Source organism: Meleagris gallopavo, chromosome 14 (genome assembly GCF_000146605.3).
Source record: "Meleagris gallopavo isolate NT-WF06-2002-E0010 breed Aviagen turkey brand Nicholas breeding stock chromosome 14, Turkey_5.1, whole genome shotgun sequence".
Lineage (NCBI taxonomy): Eukaryota > Metazoa > Chordata > Aves > Galliformes > Phasianidae > Meleagris > Meleagris gallopavo.
This window is the reverse complement of record NC_015024.2, coordinates 17,247,123-17,267,209: the sequence shown is the minus strand read 5'-3', so window position 1 is coordinate 17,267,209 and position 20,087 is coordinate 17,247,123. Positions and strand designations below refer to the sequence as shown.

Genomic DNA, 20,087 nt, shown 5'->3' with positions numbered 1-20,087 from the left:
CTGTGAACCACCCTGACCTCTAATGTCTCCTTTGTATAACCCCTGTGACACGAGATTTGCTATGAGTAATGGAAGAAGATTAATAATTAATACATTTTCTGGTGTCTGAAATAGCGGCAACAAGGTTGGCTTTCGGCACATGTTTTATTAATGAGGTTGACAACAATTGCTTTCTCCCAGCAACAGATAGCTCAGACTTTGATACTGAAGAAATCGGAGTGGAAGCAATATCAGTTTTTCAGAGGTGGGTTATTTATTTATTTATCTGTTGTTTTCTTCAGTTTTGTTTCCCCAGGGCATCAACACAACTCAGTTGCCACATGTAAGTGGTGCAGAAAAGGTTGTGAAGTCGTGAGGAAGTGAAATGGGGAGCAAGGCTGAAATAAGATGTAAACTGGCTCAAGACAGCATACGTGCTCTGACCAACTGAGCTGCAGAGCCTAGCAGCATCATTTTGCATGCGGTGTAACAGAGTTTTAATCTGTTAATATAACAAAATGTCAGTGTGGCAATTAGGGGAACAGTGTTTTGTACCCTTCTTACGGACCTCCTCATGCTAAGCCTAACTTTCAGACACATTCCCCCCACACAACTGTTCTTACCTGCAATGCAGCACAGAAACTAGTCTTTAAAACGTGGAAACACCTCTACTAAGTGAAAATAACTGCATTCATCTTTCTTTAGCTTTCAATTTTCTAAAAGTTACTCTTGTTCCTGAGGGCTAGCAGCTATCAGATGTCTGGTTTTGTTAATAACATTTACTAGAAATGATTTTTTTTAAAGAATAAGCACTGCTGAACCAGGCCAAACCTTTTGAACAGAATCGTCAACGATTCTTTAATTATCCAATATATTACCATTCATGCACAAAATTAATCAGAAAACAATGCTCTAATAAATATGATCTTCCCAACTTACATGCAAATTGAAGCTTTGCCTTCCTGCTCAGAATTGTTCCAAATGAATTTGTGGCCAAACACTGGTATGTTCCAATATCCTGTTTTTTACGTGGGTTATTGATTGCCAAGCTGCCTCCAACCAACCTGTAGTGATAACTCATGGTAAGATCAATATCTGTGCCATTTTGCTTCCACCTTTGAGGGGAAAAAAATCAAATTATGCTTATAATTTACAGAGCCTATTCATATTTATCTTAAGTAGCGTGCTGTAGCACACCTGTAATGATAAAAATGTAGTTAAATATCAGAAAATTATATCATTTTTCACACAAGACTGCTGCTTATATCAATCTTGATCATGTCAATAATTCTGTCCTTTGAGAAAAAATCTTTACTGCTTTTGTGCTAGTCACCAGTGTTCATCCAAATGTCTACAAAAAGTAATTATAACTCAATTATAGAAACTAAGTTACCCATCAGACTGATATTATGGCATATTCCTACACTGAAGCTGTATTTTTTAGGACATAAATGATACCCAAATATGTTTTACAGTCTTTACAAATGATGTCATAAATTTGGTTACAGAAACAATGTGAAGATATAAGTCAGGAAGGATTATACTTCAGAGGACAGAGGAAAACAAGCAGAAGTTTTCTTGCTGCAAATTTAAGATAGATAGTTTAATGATGATTACAAAACATGATTTGTCTCGGCGTTAAGTAGAAAATGGATGGTGTCTGCAACATTACAGATGTAAAAATGATGTTTATATTACAAAGAAAATAATCATTATCTGTTTTAAATTGGAAAAAAATGTGGCTTTACCATTATTTATGCAAGGGCTGATCTCTCCTTGCCCAAATGAGGCCCAAAGGAAAAATAAAGGTCCTCAGTCACCGATGTCTGCAAGCTTTGAGCATGTTTGTGCCACGTTTTATGTTGTGAGCAGCCTTAATGCTCCATAACCAAGTATTTTTTTCTCCCAATTTGATAGCATGTCTTCAGCCCATGTCAGTGCTGTTGGCCTACAAGAGTGTGATGCTGACCCCTCTGTAGGATGCAAAGACCACAGAAGAGTCCACAGAGGAGCAGAATTGTCTCCTTGTTAGCTGTCAGAAGGATCATAGTGGAAAAAATGTATGTTTATTTCTTTTTCTGTACAGAGATGAACTTACAGACAGAGAGGGAAGCATGGCAGACTTGTTTGCAGAGTTAACAACTTGAAGCAAACCTGCATTATAACTATAGTCCTGGAAGATCTGACCTGGGTACACAGCACAGTGCTTTGCTTCTCACAATCAGAGACCTTTCTCAACAGCCAGACTGTGCAGGTGGCCACTTCATCAGATGGAAAAACAGTGCTGTGTTCCAAGGGAAATCTTGATGAACTTGTATAGAGGAAGCAAAGATCTTGACCTTTGAAGTGGGCACTTGTTTCCAAAGACCAAAAAATAACTAATTAAAATGGGATATCAGTTGACTTCTGTTTACAAATTCTAACGAAACAAATTCTAAACGAAGAAATTCCAATTAAAAAATTTTTCCAGGTCTGCCAATTACTGCTTCCTCTTTCATGAACGCATTAAGAAATTTAGAAGCAGCAGTGGAGTATGGGTAATTCTTTTTACCAACTGCAGCTGATTTCTGACCCTTGTGTACCACTGCTCTACTCCTTTTATTTATTAATTTACTTTTTGGTTTGTTTGTTGTTTTTTTTTGTTAATGTTTTCCTCTACTTGGCCTGTGTTATTGTTGCTGTTTTGGTTTCTTTTATTTGTGTCTCCTTTTATTTATTTATTTTTCTCCCCAAGAAGAGAAAAATCTCAGCCAGTGCCCCTCTGTGTGCCTCTTTTATAAAGCAGTGGGAGGATTTTGCAGCATTTCACAATTTGCATACAATGCATGCTCTCTCTGTTTTCAGTTCTCTAAGATGGGATATTCTGGTATTTAGTTTGCCATTTCTCTTTAATTTCTGAATCAATCACTGAAATAACTGCTGTCATCATTACATGGCTCCCAATTAAGCTCTATAATTGTTTTTCAAAACACATGCAAAGTTGTTGGCTTAGTTGTCGCAAATGAATTCTTCACAGTATCCCAATAATCATTCTAATCACCATGGTACAATGATTATTAAACTGTGCATATAGATCAGGGGTTCATCTCCCGGAGTGGGCTTTTTCCTAATTAATATGTTTACATCACTAAAAGAACAGAATTAATGAATTCATGTGATAGGCAACGATTTAATGACTTTCTGCGTTCCGCAGTATGGGGTCTAAAAGACAGAAAAAAAATTCTTTGAAGAATTATTTGAAGAGAATTTTAACAGGTTCATGTTAAGGCACATGTTGCCTATGTATTTTCTTGAGATTCTTCATGCTACCATTGCAAAATACTTTCAATCAATTACAGGAAATGCATCCTAGACCAATCATTACAGAATCCAAACTTTTAAAAATGTGCTCTGTTTTGAATTCAGTTCTGTAGTTCTCTGGGAATATATGACTTCTCAAACCCCAGTCTAGGTATTAAAAAACAACAGTAAAAATATGCTCTATGTGTTTTATGAATTAATAGAATTGATTGTTATGTTCTCTCTGTTTTAAAATCCCACTTTTTGAAACAGTCATAAAATATTCCCAATAAATCCCTCATTGAATTAACTGTTTCAGAAGCATATAAGTGGAGCACCACCACATTCATCCCATTTTGATTTAAAGACCTCAAGTGATAGTTTGATTTCTCTTGTTCTCCTTTCTTAAATTGTTCCATTATCAATTTATTCTGATATTTGAATGTACCACAATGCCAACATTCTTCAGAGTATGAAATCTGCTTCAGTGACATAAATTTGGTAACCTATGATCTTTGTTATTTTAGTTGTCAAAAAAAATGTTTTTTGACATGAGATTATGTTTTCTGAGAAATACAATTCTATGCAATGGAAATGGAATTCTATGTCATGAAAATGAAATTTCAAGGTGCACCAGTTTTGGTAAAACAATCAATGTGGGCTTGTTGAAGCAATTAAGGAATTGGTATAAGATTCTTTTTAGACAATGCGCAAATATTCAAATATAATCTTTCATTAATCTGCTTTTCTTGTCAGGCACATAGGACTATAAGATATCATAAAGATAGGACTATAAGAATTTGCTGCTGAAAGAGAAATGCTTTCTCCAGCTCTACATGTAAAATTCTAGATGTTTTGCAAAGCATGCATGGTCGTGCCATGATTTTGTACCAATCACAGCAGGAAGTTCATATTTGTACCTTTCCCTAATTTTGAACTGCCTTCTCTATGATATAGAGAAGAAGATATTTTTCTTTCTCACAATTCTCAGAAACGTAAGCCATTGGAAGGAAGAAACATTATTTTCATCAATAAAAAACAAAACAAAACAGGGCAATGTGTGAACCATCACATATTTCTTCTGATCATTACATCTCCACTGCTGCTTTGTGCGGATCAACAAAAACAGATATCTAATTCAGATATTTATTGAGGTGGAAATACTCCTTTGATAGAGTAATCTCTATGGGGATTGTTAAATCAGATCCCTCAAATTATTATTTTAATGCTTGGTGGAGCTCTACTTTGAGGAAGAAATATTTACCTTAGGCTGATTGACATTTGGGAGGCATAGCTCATTGTCTCCCTAGGAACAATAGAAAGATCATTTCTGACCTGATCGTTTCAAACAGAATTATTTCTGGTAAAAATAAGGGAGAGGAAAGCACATCAGGGGCTTTTGGAAATCAAGAAAGATTGTTGAGAGTAGTACTTAATAAAGGAAAATCCTTCTATGTGGGCTTAAAAGACTCTTTGTTTTTCCAACCGAAGAGAGTTTCTATAGTAAGCAGACAACAACCAAGATCCCCAAAGTATGAGAACCTTGTCTTCAAAAGAGGAACATGGAGTGGGATAGAATCAATCTCCTGACTGATTGCTCCATTACTCTGCCCTCTGTTCTTACAGAACTTCAAAATACCTGAATTTTAGAATCAATGGTACTTCCATTCATTTCAGTGAGCTTTGGGTAAGGTTGCAAGCTCCCTGTCCTTATCTCTACTCTGTTCTATTTAATCCAATCTTTGCCTATCCTGAAGCCTTAGCAGCATCTTCCCCTCGAGTCACAAAGGTTATTTGGGACTTTCAATTTATCCCCACTTCAGAGTTATTTCCCTCTATTACCACTTGACTCATTACGGAGTGGATCTTACGTGCCTTTCTCAACTGAGAACTAGTGAAAACAATTAAGTAATCAATATAAAAATAAATTGACAGTACTCAATATTAGTTTGCATAAAATAATGTAAAACTGAAATAAAAACACATATACAGCATGGAAATATGCATGCATGATTTTCTAATAATCTTTTCAGGATACTGTTATAACAAAAGTACATATTTTTAAAGTATTCATGAAGTGTTCTATGTTCCTAAAGCTAATTCCATTCTAACAGAAAGTGCCTTGCCAAGTCTCCTGAAAAGTAGTTGGATTTTTATATTGTTTCCATAGAGGCCAAATATATAATATACAGTTTAAAAACTATTGGCTGAATCAGAAAATAGAGGTTGTAGAAATTTTTAGTTCTACTTCAGTGTTGAAGCAGAGTCTACAGTGAGTCAAGGGACAGCATTTGGCTCAACAAGCACACCACAGGGTTGGCATTGGTTCTTCAAGGTTATGAGTGAGATAAAAAATAAGCCCTGAGTTACTAGGAATAACTCTACAATCCTATGCAATTTTTATAAATATCTTTTATGATATTTGCAATCACTGTAGTCTTTCTGTTATGCTTCTTTGCTTTTATTTGCCTGTTACAGTTCTGTTGTGGGGCGCTGTGACTTGGATTGAATTTGAAACTCTTTATCTTATTTTACTGCCTTGTTCAAAGTTACACTTCAATATTCAAATACTGTTCTATAATTAATCCAAGCCATCCTTGGATTTTTAATTTTCTTGTACAACTGATTGTTGTCTGTGTAGATCTGGAGGAGGAAAACCCAAAAACTTGGTTTCAAACTGTTGTGAAAATATTAGTTTACGTTACTCAGAACCTGAACTCAGTCACTTCTGAACCTAAGTTCAGAAAAAACGTGAGGAGTTAAAACTAATCACCTGAACACAAACAGGAAATGCCAAAATATTACAGAAAACACGAGCTGTAGGCACCAGCTCTCTTTTTCTGCAGCGTAGAGGAAAGCTAGCCCTATTAAATGGAATGACTGAATGGAACAAAAATGTGGAACAGCGGTGAAATGTTCATGGATAGCCTGTAAGCAGAAAAAAAAAGGTAAAATTCATTTTTTAAGGTAGCTGATAAGCTTTCGATCAACTGTAATAAAACAGCTCCAGTACACAAAATTATAAATCCAGTTTGAAAGATTGTATTTACCACTGGTATCACACAGAGAAAGAGCTGAAATAATATACCTGATATTAGAAACACTTGGCACAGAAGACATCATAATAGATTATATGGTATTTAAAGGGATATTTATCTAGATTTCCCAACCTATGCACAAAAAAATTCAGACGTTTCTCTATTTTTGTTTCCTTAGTAATCTGATCTGTATTTGCTGTTATTTCCAGGAGAGGCAATCAGTGTCTCTTTTCTTTTTGTCCTTAGGCCTGATTCAACCCTATGTGATTCTTGCATTGTGATTTTGTGGGATTTTGAAACGAAGTTGCAAAAGGTCATCAATATATTTAATGAGTCTTTAAGAAGAATGTAATACAGTCCATAAAAAATAAGATTTTCAGGAAATGCTAAGCATTTTTCTTTAAAGGAAAGGTTCTAATCAGAATGTTTATTTGTGCAAATAGTTCCTAAATAGCAAATCAGTTTGGGCTTAACTTTATTCCTATTGTAGTGCTTTTATATTTATGAATCAAGGAAAAGTCTTGCTGTAGTCCTTGCTGTTCTTTTCTATCACTCAGCAAAGGATATTATTAAAATTTCATACTGTGCTTGATTTATCTAAAATTGTTGGAACTTCAAATATATGGGCTCAATCCTTATCTGATAAAACTGACATTAGCTCTGCTGAAATCAAAGAAATGTGCTGAAGACTTCCTGTTCCTTTCAAGTCCTGGTAAAAAAACTCCCAAGCTGTTGTAACAGCAGTAATGGTCTGATAACTTCTAATTGACCTAGATGGGTCAGGATCCGTCCCCAGAGGTTGATCTGGTCTTACCAGAGCAACTGAGGCAAAGGAAAAAATGAATTAATTTGAGGACTGATAGAGAGCATAAGAAAATGGAAGGGAAACAGGAATATTGGATGCCTGATGAGAGGAGACATCACAGCTCACCCACTTAATGAAATCTACTGTTACTACTGACTGTGGATGCATAAAGTCTGTGGGTGAAGTGCACAAATTAATAATTTCTACATGTCACTGAGGAAGCTGCCTATATAACTGGATATGAAATGGACAGATGACATGAAACAATGGATGATAGTGTTGAAAACTGCAAAAATGAATGTGGATGAGGATTTCTTCTCATACAAAGAGAAGCAGCATTGGGAAAAGGTGATAAAGTATTTCTCTACTGGCACAATACTTGGAAACAACCCAATACATGAAGCACAAAAGTTCATAATTAGTAGTGGTACTGTACAGGGAAAACTCTTCGGGTCTAAGTATTTGGTAGGACATACAATTTTCTCTCACATCCTGGATGAATTAGTTCTTGTTTTTCACTTTCCTTTTCCCAGTCCATTAGTTTACTCTTCTTTTCTGAAGAAAGCACTGTCCTTTCTTTTCCATACATCCACATTTTCTTCTTATTAGACTCAGGCTTGCAAACCCTAAGTACATCAAACTACATTTTAAAAGATGAGTCCATAGTTATTGAATAAACAAACATTCCTATGTACCAAGGTTATATTAAGTGAATCTAGGGAGTGTTGTAAGCAAGATATCAGAGCTGTGCCTTGCTGTTTCTCTAGATAAACACTATAAATATATACATGAAATCTTAGAATTAGGAATGGGCAAGGATGTTGCTCTTTTGCTTTCATAGCATTTATAGATGTGCAGCAAGTTTTAGCAAATATAGATGCACAGCATCTCCATTTTCCCATTTTTCACAGCTATTCTGTGGATTCAGAAGTAATTTTGTAGGTTTTAAAATACTTTGGGGACAATTTTCAGTGCTAGGCTTTATTTTCCTCTGTCAATTTTCTTAACAGTAGACTAGCAAAAATATTTTCCTTTCATTTTCTTTACCCTAGTAGCTGTTAAATTTTCACCATTTTCCTCCTCTTCCCCTCAGATGTTCTTTCGAAGTAGGCTTCAAATTATGTGATGTCGTGCCTATATAATTTTATATATATACATTACTTTCTGAAATAAAAGCAACAAATGTGAGCTTATTTCAATTGCAAGTGCAAATGAGCAGTCCCAAGGAAAAGCAGCAAGCCCAGCCTCAAAACGTGGCTGCGGGGTCAAGATTTCCTGCTACCACCTGGCTTGCCTTGAGAATTTGCCACGCAATGAAGTCTACTTCTGATTAAAAACACGGTTAAAAGATTTACAGTGAGATGACACTTTACCAAAGTTGACTTCACCTGTAGTTGGGGAGGGGATATCCTTTAGCTGTACAGTTCAGTAGGACTTCTGGATTCACTGAGCCCATGGAATAAGTGATATCATATGGCTCTTGGATGAAAATAGGACCATATAGTGTTTCTTCCCCTGCAAAACAAAAACAATAATTTAAGATTAGACAACTTTAGCATGTCCTTACACATAAAAGTGTCCTTTGGTGTCTTTTCCTTTTGGTCAAAAGTTAAGATCTGCTATTATATTCAGCAGAGAGAGCACCTCCAGACATTTTGCCATTAAGGAGGAAATATTTCAAGCTTGATTGATAATAAAATCACATATCCCAGGTGTAGGTGATTTATTAAGCAAGTGACAGTGAAAACCACCTTCTCTGCATGTCTTCTATGGAAATTATACAGCCACGTACTAAATCTTCTGCATCTACCTCATATATATGGCTTAGATTGAGACTGGAAGCAGGAGTGGATGGTGTTCTATGTGTTTGCAGCTTGTATCTCTCTGCTCAAAAAGTGCTTCAAAGAAGTGCTTCAAAAGGCAGGCTGCTCCTTGTTTAAGGTTCTTGTGCTCTGTGAGAACACAGGGAAGGATACTCAGGACCTCTTGCAGAGTGGCAGAGCTTCTGGGATGGAAGTATGTCATGTGGTGCTGGCCCTGGCTTTCCATCTCTGGCCTCTTCCTGTTAGTGGGGCCGTGAGATCATTTCCTTCTCCTTAGTCTTGGTTGAATAGTATTTTTGTATAATATATCTGCCTTCGTTTCAGGTCTACACTTTTTTTTCCTCAATTTTGGGCTCTTTTAGAAGAGTGGTAGCATAAAATAAAGTTGGATCATTCATCATGCATTTCCACTAGAACCTCTTCCTGTTGCTGACCTAGAGAATCTAATTAGGGTTTGAAATCACAAAGGGACAGCAGACGTGGCCTGCAGCAAGGCCTGTTTGTCTCAGCAGTTCCTGCAGAAAAACTTGCACAGAGGTGAAGTGATTTGTGAGAGAACAAAGAAATGGTCCCTAATCTTTGAGTAAAGCTTAGCAACTGGATCATCCTCTATTTCTCAGTTTTCACAAATTGAAGAAACCCAGAAAGTTTGTAGTACAGTTATGCAGGTCCCCTGGGAGAGACGTGAACCTAAAGATTGGTAGCTCTTCAGTTGTGTTCCGCAAGCAACGTAAATGTTGGCAGTAATCATGTCTGGTTTTATTCACCTATTTTATCTGTTTGTCACTAACAAGAGAAGGAACATACAACGTATTTCCTCACAGCCACTGCTTCGCCCCACCTTCTGGATTCACTGCAAGCATGGTTTGCCAACTGCAACCTTCTTGCTCTATAGCCCTGTAACCCCTAAAGGATTTTCTAAGCTGCTGCAAATAGCTCTTATTCAGCTGACACTAGCAGAGTTTCTTCCTGCATCCCTGAAGACCAGCAGCTGTCCTGATGCATTAACTCAGCTTGTGCCCCAGGCAGTTCTCCAAGCTTCACCCCAGCCAGGTCAGCTCATCACTGGCACCACGTCAACCCAAGCGCCTTCTTCAGGGCCAGGAGTGACTGCACACACTGCACGTCAAAAATCAGATCCTCTGTATCAGCTTTCAGCTGTATACATATTCAAGCGCTTTTGTAGTTTTCAACCACTTCCATGTATTTTCTCTAGATCTGAAAAAAAAAGCCAGATCAGCACTGTTGTCAGCTGTCATCGTTTTCTGACACTCAGTGCTTTTCTGAGAGTCCTAATCCTGGAATTGTATGAATAATTGGATTCATCTGAAGTTTTACTTTCAAAATGTAATTTTTTTTTTATAATATATTTATTTCATCTCTGAAATATTTTCAACTAAACTGAAAAGTTAACACTGGCATTTTTCTAGAAGTAAAATAGTTTTCTACTGATGAATGTGGTCAAACTGGATCTCTAAGAAGGAACATCTTGCAAAAATATTGAATGATGATCAAAAAAATTTTTGCACCTAAGCTTTTTTGACCTCTTTAAGAGTGGCACCTTATAACCACAATGTTTTCTACACATTTTAACATTCATACCCACTTCCACATGCCCGTTACCCAATTTACTATGTGTATCCTTCAGAAACTCAGAAAGTCAACACTGTTCTGTGATTTTATGAGCACTATCTGTGAGAAATATCCTTCAAAATAATTGGAGTAAAATTCAAAATAGCAGTCAAGAAAGATTGATTTGTTTTATACCATACAATAGCTGTTTGGCTGGGCACATCTCTTTTTAAGAATATCTCATGTTATATAGGAAATAGCATGGACATGCCAGAAAGAGAAAATACATCCTTTCTGTTTAGGATATAAAGTCTGGCTAGTAAAAGATCTGAAATGAGCTAGTGGTTTGAAGGCTGAATATTATATGTGATGTTATAAGTGACATAACAGACCATAAAGTGCACTAAATCACATAAAAAGTATTCATTTCCATAACTTTCTCATTCCACTGAACTTTGTAGGCTATATGTGAATTTAATGTAGGCTCCAAATATTTTCTGACTTATCTGTAACTACTGGACATTCGGAGAGTTTGAAGCAAACCCAATTAAAGAAGCTTTAACTCAACTATATTCAAGGCATTATATTACCTTGCTGTTAGCAAATGATGGGGTCACTCAATACCTAAAGATAAGAATTTCAGCCTTGTATTTCAGCCCTTAGCTCAGCCTAGAGTTTAAATTCACACTTCTTTATATTCTTCTTCCAGGAGGCTATGGTATTAGAGAAAGTTTCTGCAGGAAAAATTAATGTTTTATATCTCACAGTATCTACAAGTTGTTCAGAAAGATTATACATCTCCCAGTATGTATTCAAGACTCCAATTTTTTCTCTGCTTTGCAAATTCCCAATCAAATGGTTGTAAAGCAAACCAGAATTTCTTCTATTTCTCATTAAGTCTTTTTATTGTCTGTTTTTGCACATTTTGGAACATCTTAGTTCTTCTGTCTCCTTTAAGAGTCCTTAATGCAACACAGTATTGAATGAGGAACCATGGTTTCCATCTACCCTAACAGACAGCTCCTTTTTGGCAGACATGCTGCAGCATCTGTCACAGAATTATTGTCTATGACTTTCTGTGAAGGTGGCTTCATGCTATTATTCTGTTTTCTTTTTAATATCCTTTTCTTGCTGCCTAATCCGTAACAGAGAATACCACCAAGTTTGTGAGAAATGATGTGCACTTTCAGAGCCAATGGTGTACTTTAAGTCCATCTCTTATTTATATGAAAGGTCAGATCGGTCATATCTAATTTCCTGATGCATCCTTTTGCATTTGGTGTAGAGAATGGCCATATATTTCCCCTCTATTCTCCAGAATCACTGAAAGCCACCATGATTTCTCCAAAGATACGCATGACAAACGAATCTCTGTAGTACTGTTTGCTTGGAGCCACGCAGTAGGCTTGGAGGGGTTGTGCTGCTGCCTAGGCAGATATATTGGTGTATACTTACTGAAGATCGTAAGAAAAAAGAGGCCAGAATAACAGTAAAACTTGTAGACTAAAAAGCTTCTAAATGCAAAACTGCCATAATTCACATAAGCAAACCAGATAAGGAGAAATTTATCCAGGCTATTAAGTTCCAGGAAGGCTGTAAATTCCAGGGGTAGTGAGTTTCTAATGAATCTTTCTTAATGTGCCTTAGATAGAGCCTCATATCTGATCCAAAACATTAATATGACTTTATGGGCCAAGGCTGACAACTGATTAAGAGGCCTCTTTTAAATCAGCTTGATAGTAAAACACCTGTCAGTTCTAGTATAAAGGATGGGGCGAGTGAGTTAGAGACTTCCTTGTAATGACAGCATAAGTAGAGAAAACTAGGAAAAATCAAAATGACTTCAAAATCTGTCTAATTTTCTTCAAAACTTAAGACATCAATAAGTTTTAATTGGAAGAGGGGGGAATTTTTAGAGCTCACAGGTCTTTAAATATGATTGACTCTTTACTGGCAAATAACATTGGGGCTTTTGATTGAATCTTGACAGAAGCTGAATGGAATGATTATTTTTGTCATCCAAAGCTTGGATCTGGTAGCTCAAGGACTTTAAGGAGGATGACTGATGCAAAATGAGAGGTAATGGATGAGATGCTGTTTGTTAGCAGGAAAGCGTGAACTTAAATAACGTACATCAGTGCAAGGAATCATATCAGCACTGAAAGAGAAGATGGGAAAACAAATGAGAAGAACAAAAGGGCCATGGAAGCTTTCCTAGAAAAAGGAAAAAAGCTTGTCAGTATTACAGGTAATGGGAAGCAGGCTACTCTCCTTTCCCTCTCATTCACTTCTTAATCAGAGAGTGAAGCAGGAGACTTATATACAGAGAAATGAGATTAGAAGAGATGTTACAGGTTTGAGCAGGCAGAAGCAACCTAAAACCTGTAGGATTTTCCCAAAGGGCCTTCAACTTTCATGTGTTTTCTCCTTTCAGACACTGATGTGCAGAGCTCTAGAGACATTGGGTTCCTTTCAAGTTGCAGCTTCTATTGAAAAAGTCAAACTGGGAGTAGTGGTGAAATTCCACATTGTCTCTGTTATCAGACACCCAAACCAGAAAGACACTTATCTGTCTGTGATGTGGGGAGAAAGGTGGGCGTCAGGGTGGCACGCGGGGTGAAGTCCTGGCCCTGCTGAAGTCTGAAAAACTCAGTAATGAATTGAAGCTTGGTGCTCGAGCCCAGGTTTTCTTTATGAAGCCATCTATAAAATGACAGCCAGTGGTGCAAGGCATCCCTTTCATCTGGGATACAAGCTCTGTGGGCCAGCAGACAAACAGTGAATGTAAGCAGGTGAAAGGAGCCGTGCAGCTCCTCCAGCCCTGGCAAATGGTACAGAAACATTAAAAGCAATCCTATACCCCTGACCTTTATTCTTTGAAAAATATTCACCGACTCCTTTCTCAGGTTATATTCCAACTCTGCATTTTCCTTAGTTACTTGGGTGTGAAAACAAACAATAAATGTGCAAAAATGACATTAATTACTAACAGCCAGCTGACAGATTTGCCAGAACCTTACATATGAAATGAGACTGTAATATATCGCAGCTAATAATTATTATGCAAAAATGACTATAGTCTTGAATTATGAGCCTTGTCCATACACAAGTGACAAAAGTTTTGTCCAAAACTAAAGCTTCAAACACTTTTTACAGTTTTATTATGATAACCATATTTAACTTTTAAGCAGACTTTTTTTGAATATAATTGGGTATCAGTGAATTTACTCTCCACCTGCATTTTGGTTTAATAGATGAATGCCTTCTAATTTCAAATTAATTAATGATAGATCTCTACAATGCCAAATTTGATGTCTCTCATAATATCCTACTGAGTACTGCAGTCAAACCTGACCCCACATTTACATGATGTTAACCGCATTCAATTCAAAAGCAAAATATTCCCAAAATATTCTATTCCATAAGTTTAAGATACAGTGTTGTACAATTGCTCATAACTGATGCACTCTGAATGGTGTTTTGCTGATTTCTACTCTTGGCTAGAGATGAACACAGATTTAGATATGTGTAAAAACACTGTGCTCCAAATTATAGGGTTATAGGGAATATAAATACCACAATGTATGAAACCATCTTAACGCAATATTTAATTAAAAATAACAAGCAGGTAAGAACAATGTTAGAATTGCTAACCACGCATGACTTTGTGGCCTTTGTGGAAAGATTTTCTGAAGGCTTTTGTGCTACCGTGCAAGATGTAGACAAGATAAAGGAAGCCTTTTCATCTGTGCAGGTGATTTGTTTTATGTCATGAACTTGGCCATGTCCTTCAGATACAGAACTATTGTGGAACAGACATCTAATTACAGAGACAAATATCCACAATGAAGTTAGAGGGATGTGTCTTTATGATGTATAGTAATCTTGACGTGCACTCTTCTCAATGAAATTTCATTAGTTTTTGTGTTACTAGGCAAGATGAATAAATAATAACGAACCTTTTCCAATCTACTGCACAAGCACTTTGTTCACTGTAATTTCGGTTATAAGTGAGACTTAGATTCAATGACAGATACTGTTTGCTGCATTGTACTGCTGTGATATTCATTTGGCACTGTTGCCAAACTGACTGAAGGCTTAATTCAATAATTCACAGTACAGGAAAAGATAACAGCTATATCGTGTACTATCTTGCCTGTTAAACAAATCCAACGCTTTGTTTTTCTGCAACTGTTTTTTTTGGTGTAAAATTTAACTATGATTTACTGTCTTAATTAAGCTCAGATAGTGAGCCACTACCAACCACTGCTAGTGTTGGTCAGCTCCACTTTTTTTTGGTGATGACCCCAAAGCTCCATTGCCCCTATTGACAGATGCACAGTATAAACTGTAAGAGAAAGAATCACTGGCTTCAAAGAGTACATAACAACTCAGCAAGCTACAGAGTTCTTACGCTCAACATGAAAAACAAACAAAAAACCCCAACTGCTTTGTGAAAAATTGCTTCCAAACTTTATGCTCAGAGTCGTTTCAGTCTTTTCATTAAGCATCTTGCCTTGCATCCCTAATTCCCATCCAGTGGCTCTGGAGACAGAGACAAAAAGGAACTGCTCCTCCACTCCTTCCTGCAGCTCCTGAGCGTGTGTTGGGGAAGGCATAGTCCTGTCTCTCTTTTCTCCTTTTTCTATGTAAGGATAAACTGTATGAGCAGTTTCAAGGACTTGGAATGAAATGCTTTATTACCCTGCTCCCCGCCCTCTCCACGTTCTTGGCTGAAGTATCCGAGACAACCAAGTCTTTAAACCTTCAAGATCATTTACACAAATCTTTCCTGGCACCTTTCTTCTTTCCCACCCTATGGCAGAAAGACTTGGGTAATCTATTGGGAAAATACAAATCAAATACAACTGCATTTATAAGAATGTTCTTTTTTTCTTTTTTTCCTCCAGCATGACTGTAATTCCAGCATAGAAAACACTCAGCAGCCTGATGGGTGCTAAGTTTGGCTAACGGTTTTATGGCTGGCAGTAGATATAGTTTCATGCCCCATCAAGCTTTTTCTTTTCCTATTTAGAGAGTCAACTTACGAGCCAAAGTGCTTTGAAGTCAGTGAAAGCCTTTCATGAACTTCAGTGGGCAGTGAATCAATCCCTAATGAACAGAAGAGGTGCAACTGAAGCTCCAGTCCTCTGTGTGTGTGAAAACACTGTGCTACGTAACTTACATTTAGCCTATACTTAAATGCATACATAGTACACAGAGTCTCACAAGAAAAAAAAAAAGCACACTGTAAGGAAAGAGGGAAGAATATATCTTTGCTCTTCTATTGGTACTGACTTTATCATGTGCAGTAAATGATGATTGGTTCACTAAATACTTTTGTGTTTAAAAGCAGTACCAATTCTGTGTCCAAGAGCTATTGGATATCAATGACAGCTGCGTTATTTTCACGCAGATACTTAGCAGCAAAAATCCAGCCACATTAGAATGAAAAAGAAATGATGAAAAGGGCGAGTTTGCAAGTAGCCTGAATGTACTAAAGCAAACAACAATTCCTCTTTTGTTTCCAGAGGGCATGCTTTGTAATTCCCATTTATGTTCAATAAGAAACATGTCGTAATGTGAAGCAGTGTTTTGTTTTTTGCAGTATTATGACTCCCAGACCTTGTTCAAAGCTAGATACAATCACTATTATAGGGGACCTGAATTGGAGGTGGATGTTTAAGCTGTGTGTACATGTTATTTAAATTCTGCTTATTTACTTTAAATAACTGGAACTAAGAGGCTGCTTCATAGATGTTAGCTTTTCCCACCAAGGCTTAAATAGCAGGCATGAATGAGGCAGGAACTAGCTGTAAGAACTTGACATCAGAAACAATTCTGTATGCATATAGGAAGGTTCATATTCTGGAATAATACTTAATAGAGATCATGAAGAGAATAAAAGAAAGCCATACAGAGAGAATTTATAAGTCTGGCACAAATTATCACCATGGCAGAACTCTTTAGAACAGAGGAGAAAGGAATCCCAGACTGCCACTCCCTGTTGGCCAACGACTGATAATTGGGGAATAAAATCTTGGGGAAAAAAATCATCTTAAGCAATCAAGGTAGTGTCAAGCCAGACAAGATTAAAAGGGTTTTTATTTTCTTACATGTAATTGAAGGGGAATACAAGAGGTGTTTATAACATTTCTAAACCAAAGGAAGATCCTAATTTAAATTACATTTATCAAGGAAGGTATTATCTCACATAGGCTGTGATGACTGGTTCTCATAAGCGTGTTGTCACAGAATTGACACTACTTTAGCAGACTGAAACTAAACGTGGAACTTAAAATTAAACTAGGTATCAGGTCTTTTTTATTTCAATACTCTAAGTGGCTGGTCAAAACACTCAGGGCTCAAGCAGAACTATCTCCACATTGCTCCTAGCTCCTCGTATTCCTATGCAGATTGAGAACAGCTGCAGGCTGTGCAGGGCAAGGGCATGACATGCTCCTCTGCTCTGTGTTCACAGTCCCAAATAAAATCATTCTGCTTCTGTGCTGCTTTGTATGTAGTGTGAAAGTAATGCAGTATTCCAGCTATAGAGCATCTCTGCTCTCTCACTCTTTTCTAGGTATCTGCTTTTGTCTGACTGCCATTTGATGGGTTGGATGCACCTTTGATTGAACCAGTATTCTGTAGAATCACCTGCAGATCTGGTTCATCCTTAGGTCGCTTATATTTAATTATTATTACTTTGGCATTCTAGGAAAAAACAAACAAACACAAATCCTGAGTATCATAAACAGCAGAAAAGAAATAGTGATGTAAAAAGCCTCTATCTCAGAAAAAAAAACTGGTTGGGATTTCATGGGACGCAGCTCCACCATGAGACATTCAGTGCATTCTGAAAACCAGCTGATAACAGGAAGGTGCAGTATTTCCCCACAAAAGGGTATCATAACCCATCTATTGTGGAAAATATTGGGCAACCTAAAAAAAAAAAAATTGCACTGTGCATTTTGCTATTATGTCAAGCACTGAAAGCTTTCAGGCACTTTTACAATAAATAGGATAAACAGAGATAAATGAAACTGAACTCTGCTAAATATCATCAATGAAGATTTGCTTTATTACTGGCAATTAAACAGTAAAAGTCAAAACACAAGCTATCATTATCACTCATTGATTAAAAACTGGTTAGAACATTGCATTCCAAACTAACCTACTGCTTTGCTCGTTATGCATTTCAGCATGAGCAACAGCACAATATTTCAGAAATAATTAGGAACACAGCATAAGTGATCAGTGCTAATGTTCCTGAATAAAATTGCCAAAGCAAATGATTATAGATCAACCAAAAGACACTATTTGAAGCCATCATCTTCTGTGACTATTTAGTATCTTCATGATGATCTTTCTCTGAGCAAATACAAATGAAGTTAAAGCCATTCCAGTAACGGCATCCTAAAATTTAGCAGCAGCAACAAACGTAACTTCGTAAATGCTCATGTTTGGGAAAGGAATAGCTAGCAGTGGAGTTCTCGGACAATTTTTGTCCTTAGTCTCTGTTTTAAAGAGGCTAGTATCAACATTTTTGATGTGTGGAAAGCCAAGGATGTTTCACTGTCAAATTACTGTTCTCTTCCATTCAAGAAAAAAAAATATGACCTTTCTCTAATCTATTCTCAACAAAATGACAGCACAAATAGCAAAACAAAACACAACGGAATGGAGAAAATATACATGGGCTGATAGGGCTGCACTGAAACTCTGCTGTGGAGCAGAGATGGGAAGGGAAGGGCTCAGGAGGAACCATGCCAGCCACTGCTAGGCTGCGGGCCAGGAGCATGAAGGGGAAACAGAGCCGGTGATGTAGGCAGGCTGAAAAACCTGGGGAAAAAGTGGTCAACTGGAGAAGCCTTCTGTTACACCTTTTCCCTCCCGATGGCTTCATTTCAGGGCTGTGCTCTTACAAACGGGAGCCCAACCGTCTTTCCTGGGTGTCCCTGTTCATTTTTCCAAGTGCAAGCCGGTGGAGCGTGGGATGCTCTGCCACTTGGGGAGAGTTTGTAAGATTTGTCCTCTGTGCCTCTGATGCATGTTTCCAGGGGGAAACCACAACCAGAAATGCTTTTCTATAAAAGAATACATCTATATCTATACTTCTATCTACTTGATTACCATTTTCATTTTAGCAGGCTGGCACCTCTTTATCTTTGTTCTTGCTTCATTTGATCTTTAACTTAAATACTTGTTGTAATCTGGCAATTTTAAGAATCAGAAATTATTAATATTTCTATTTTATCCAGATCTTGAAAGCTATAGTTTCAAATCAAGGCTTTGTTACCCTCAACACTATTTTGCAAAACTGAATTTTTTCCTGCTGTGAGTTACACTGATCCCTCTGCAATTAATGCCCAGGGCACACTCTGATTGCTGCTCTAGCCCTTGCTTTCATTTAAACTTCCTATTTTCCTTTTTCTTTTAAGAAGCTCATAAAAACTAATGTAAGCCCTATGCTTTCTCCCCATCTGAAAACATTCCAAAAACGTCAGAACACAGGGGGAAGAAACCAGGCTTAGGGCCTCCTTCTGCTTAACACAGTCCATCGAGACCTGCACAATTTTGTACAATGTCACTGCCCAGGCTGGAAGCAGAAATAAAGACAGGGCAGTCCACATTCTGCTGGAGGCCTCAGTGGAGAGACAATAACGAAATGCAGGCTAAACATTTCAGATGTATGCCTTTACTGTAATTTTTCTCTAATCCAAAAATCACAAAAATGCTGTAATTCTGTACAAATCTTGTGGACTTGGATTGCATATTTTTCCTAGCTACAGTAGGAACTGATAACAGGCTGCTAAATTACTGCTTAATAAACCACTAAATGAGTGCCATCTAAGATAACGGGGCATTAAATGACAACTATTCAGGGAAAAAGTAGATGTGCAGAAAGAACTGCAGGAGGACTCTCTGCATAGACAGAAATTAGTCATTTCATCTCTGCCAGTGGTGAAATTCAAATTGAAGCAGATGCGAAAAAAGGGGAAAGTAGTTTGATTTGTAATGCACCAAAGGAAGGAGTGCACTCAGCGCAGGGGTTGTCCCTCCTCACCACCAACACAAGTGGGGTGGAGAGGATTCCATCACAGGGATAATACGAGCATTAACACGCAATGCAAAAACCAGTCATGATGCAGGGGCACAAAAGCAGAAAGAATTAAGTAACATGAAATTAAAACATTGTCAAACCAAACGAAAATGATCAGGGGACTGGAGCATCTCCCCTATGAAGACAGGCTGAGGGAGCTGGGCTTGTTCAGCTTTGAGAAAAGAAGGCTGCAGGGTGACCTCATTGCAGCCATCAATTCCTAAAGGGAGCCTACAGAGGGGAGGGGAATCAACTCTTTGAAAGGGTTGATAACAGCAGGATAAGGGGAAATGGTTTTAAGCTGAAGGAGGGGAGATTTAGGTTGGATGTCAGGGGGAAGTTCTTTACAGAGAGAGTGCTGAGATGCTGGAACAGCTGCCCAGAGAGGCTGTGGATGGCCCGTCCATCCCTGGACGTGTTCAAGGCCAAGTTGGATGGGGCCCTGGGCAGCCTGGGCTGCTACGAAATGTGGAGGTTGGTGGCCCTGC

At 37.6% G+C, this 20,087-nt stretch overlaps 1 protein-coding gene across 1 annotated transcript in view; it reads right to left on the bottom strand.

The window, feature by feature from the left end:
- LOC100541831 (contactin-6) overlaps positions 1–20,087 on the bottom strand; it is a 104,528-nt gene that overhangs the window by 72,693 nt on the left and 11,748 nt on the right. Inside the window, exons 2-3 of the mRNA XM_031555620.1 lie at positions 8,490–8,616; positions 919–1,043 (exon numbers count right to left, since the gene is read on the bottom strand). Of these exons, the coding sequence (XP_031411480.1) occupies positions 919–1,043; positions 8,490–8,616 (252 nt within the window). The remainder of the gene's footprint in view (positions 1–918; positions 1,044–8,489; positions 8,617–20,087) is intronic.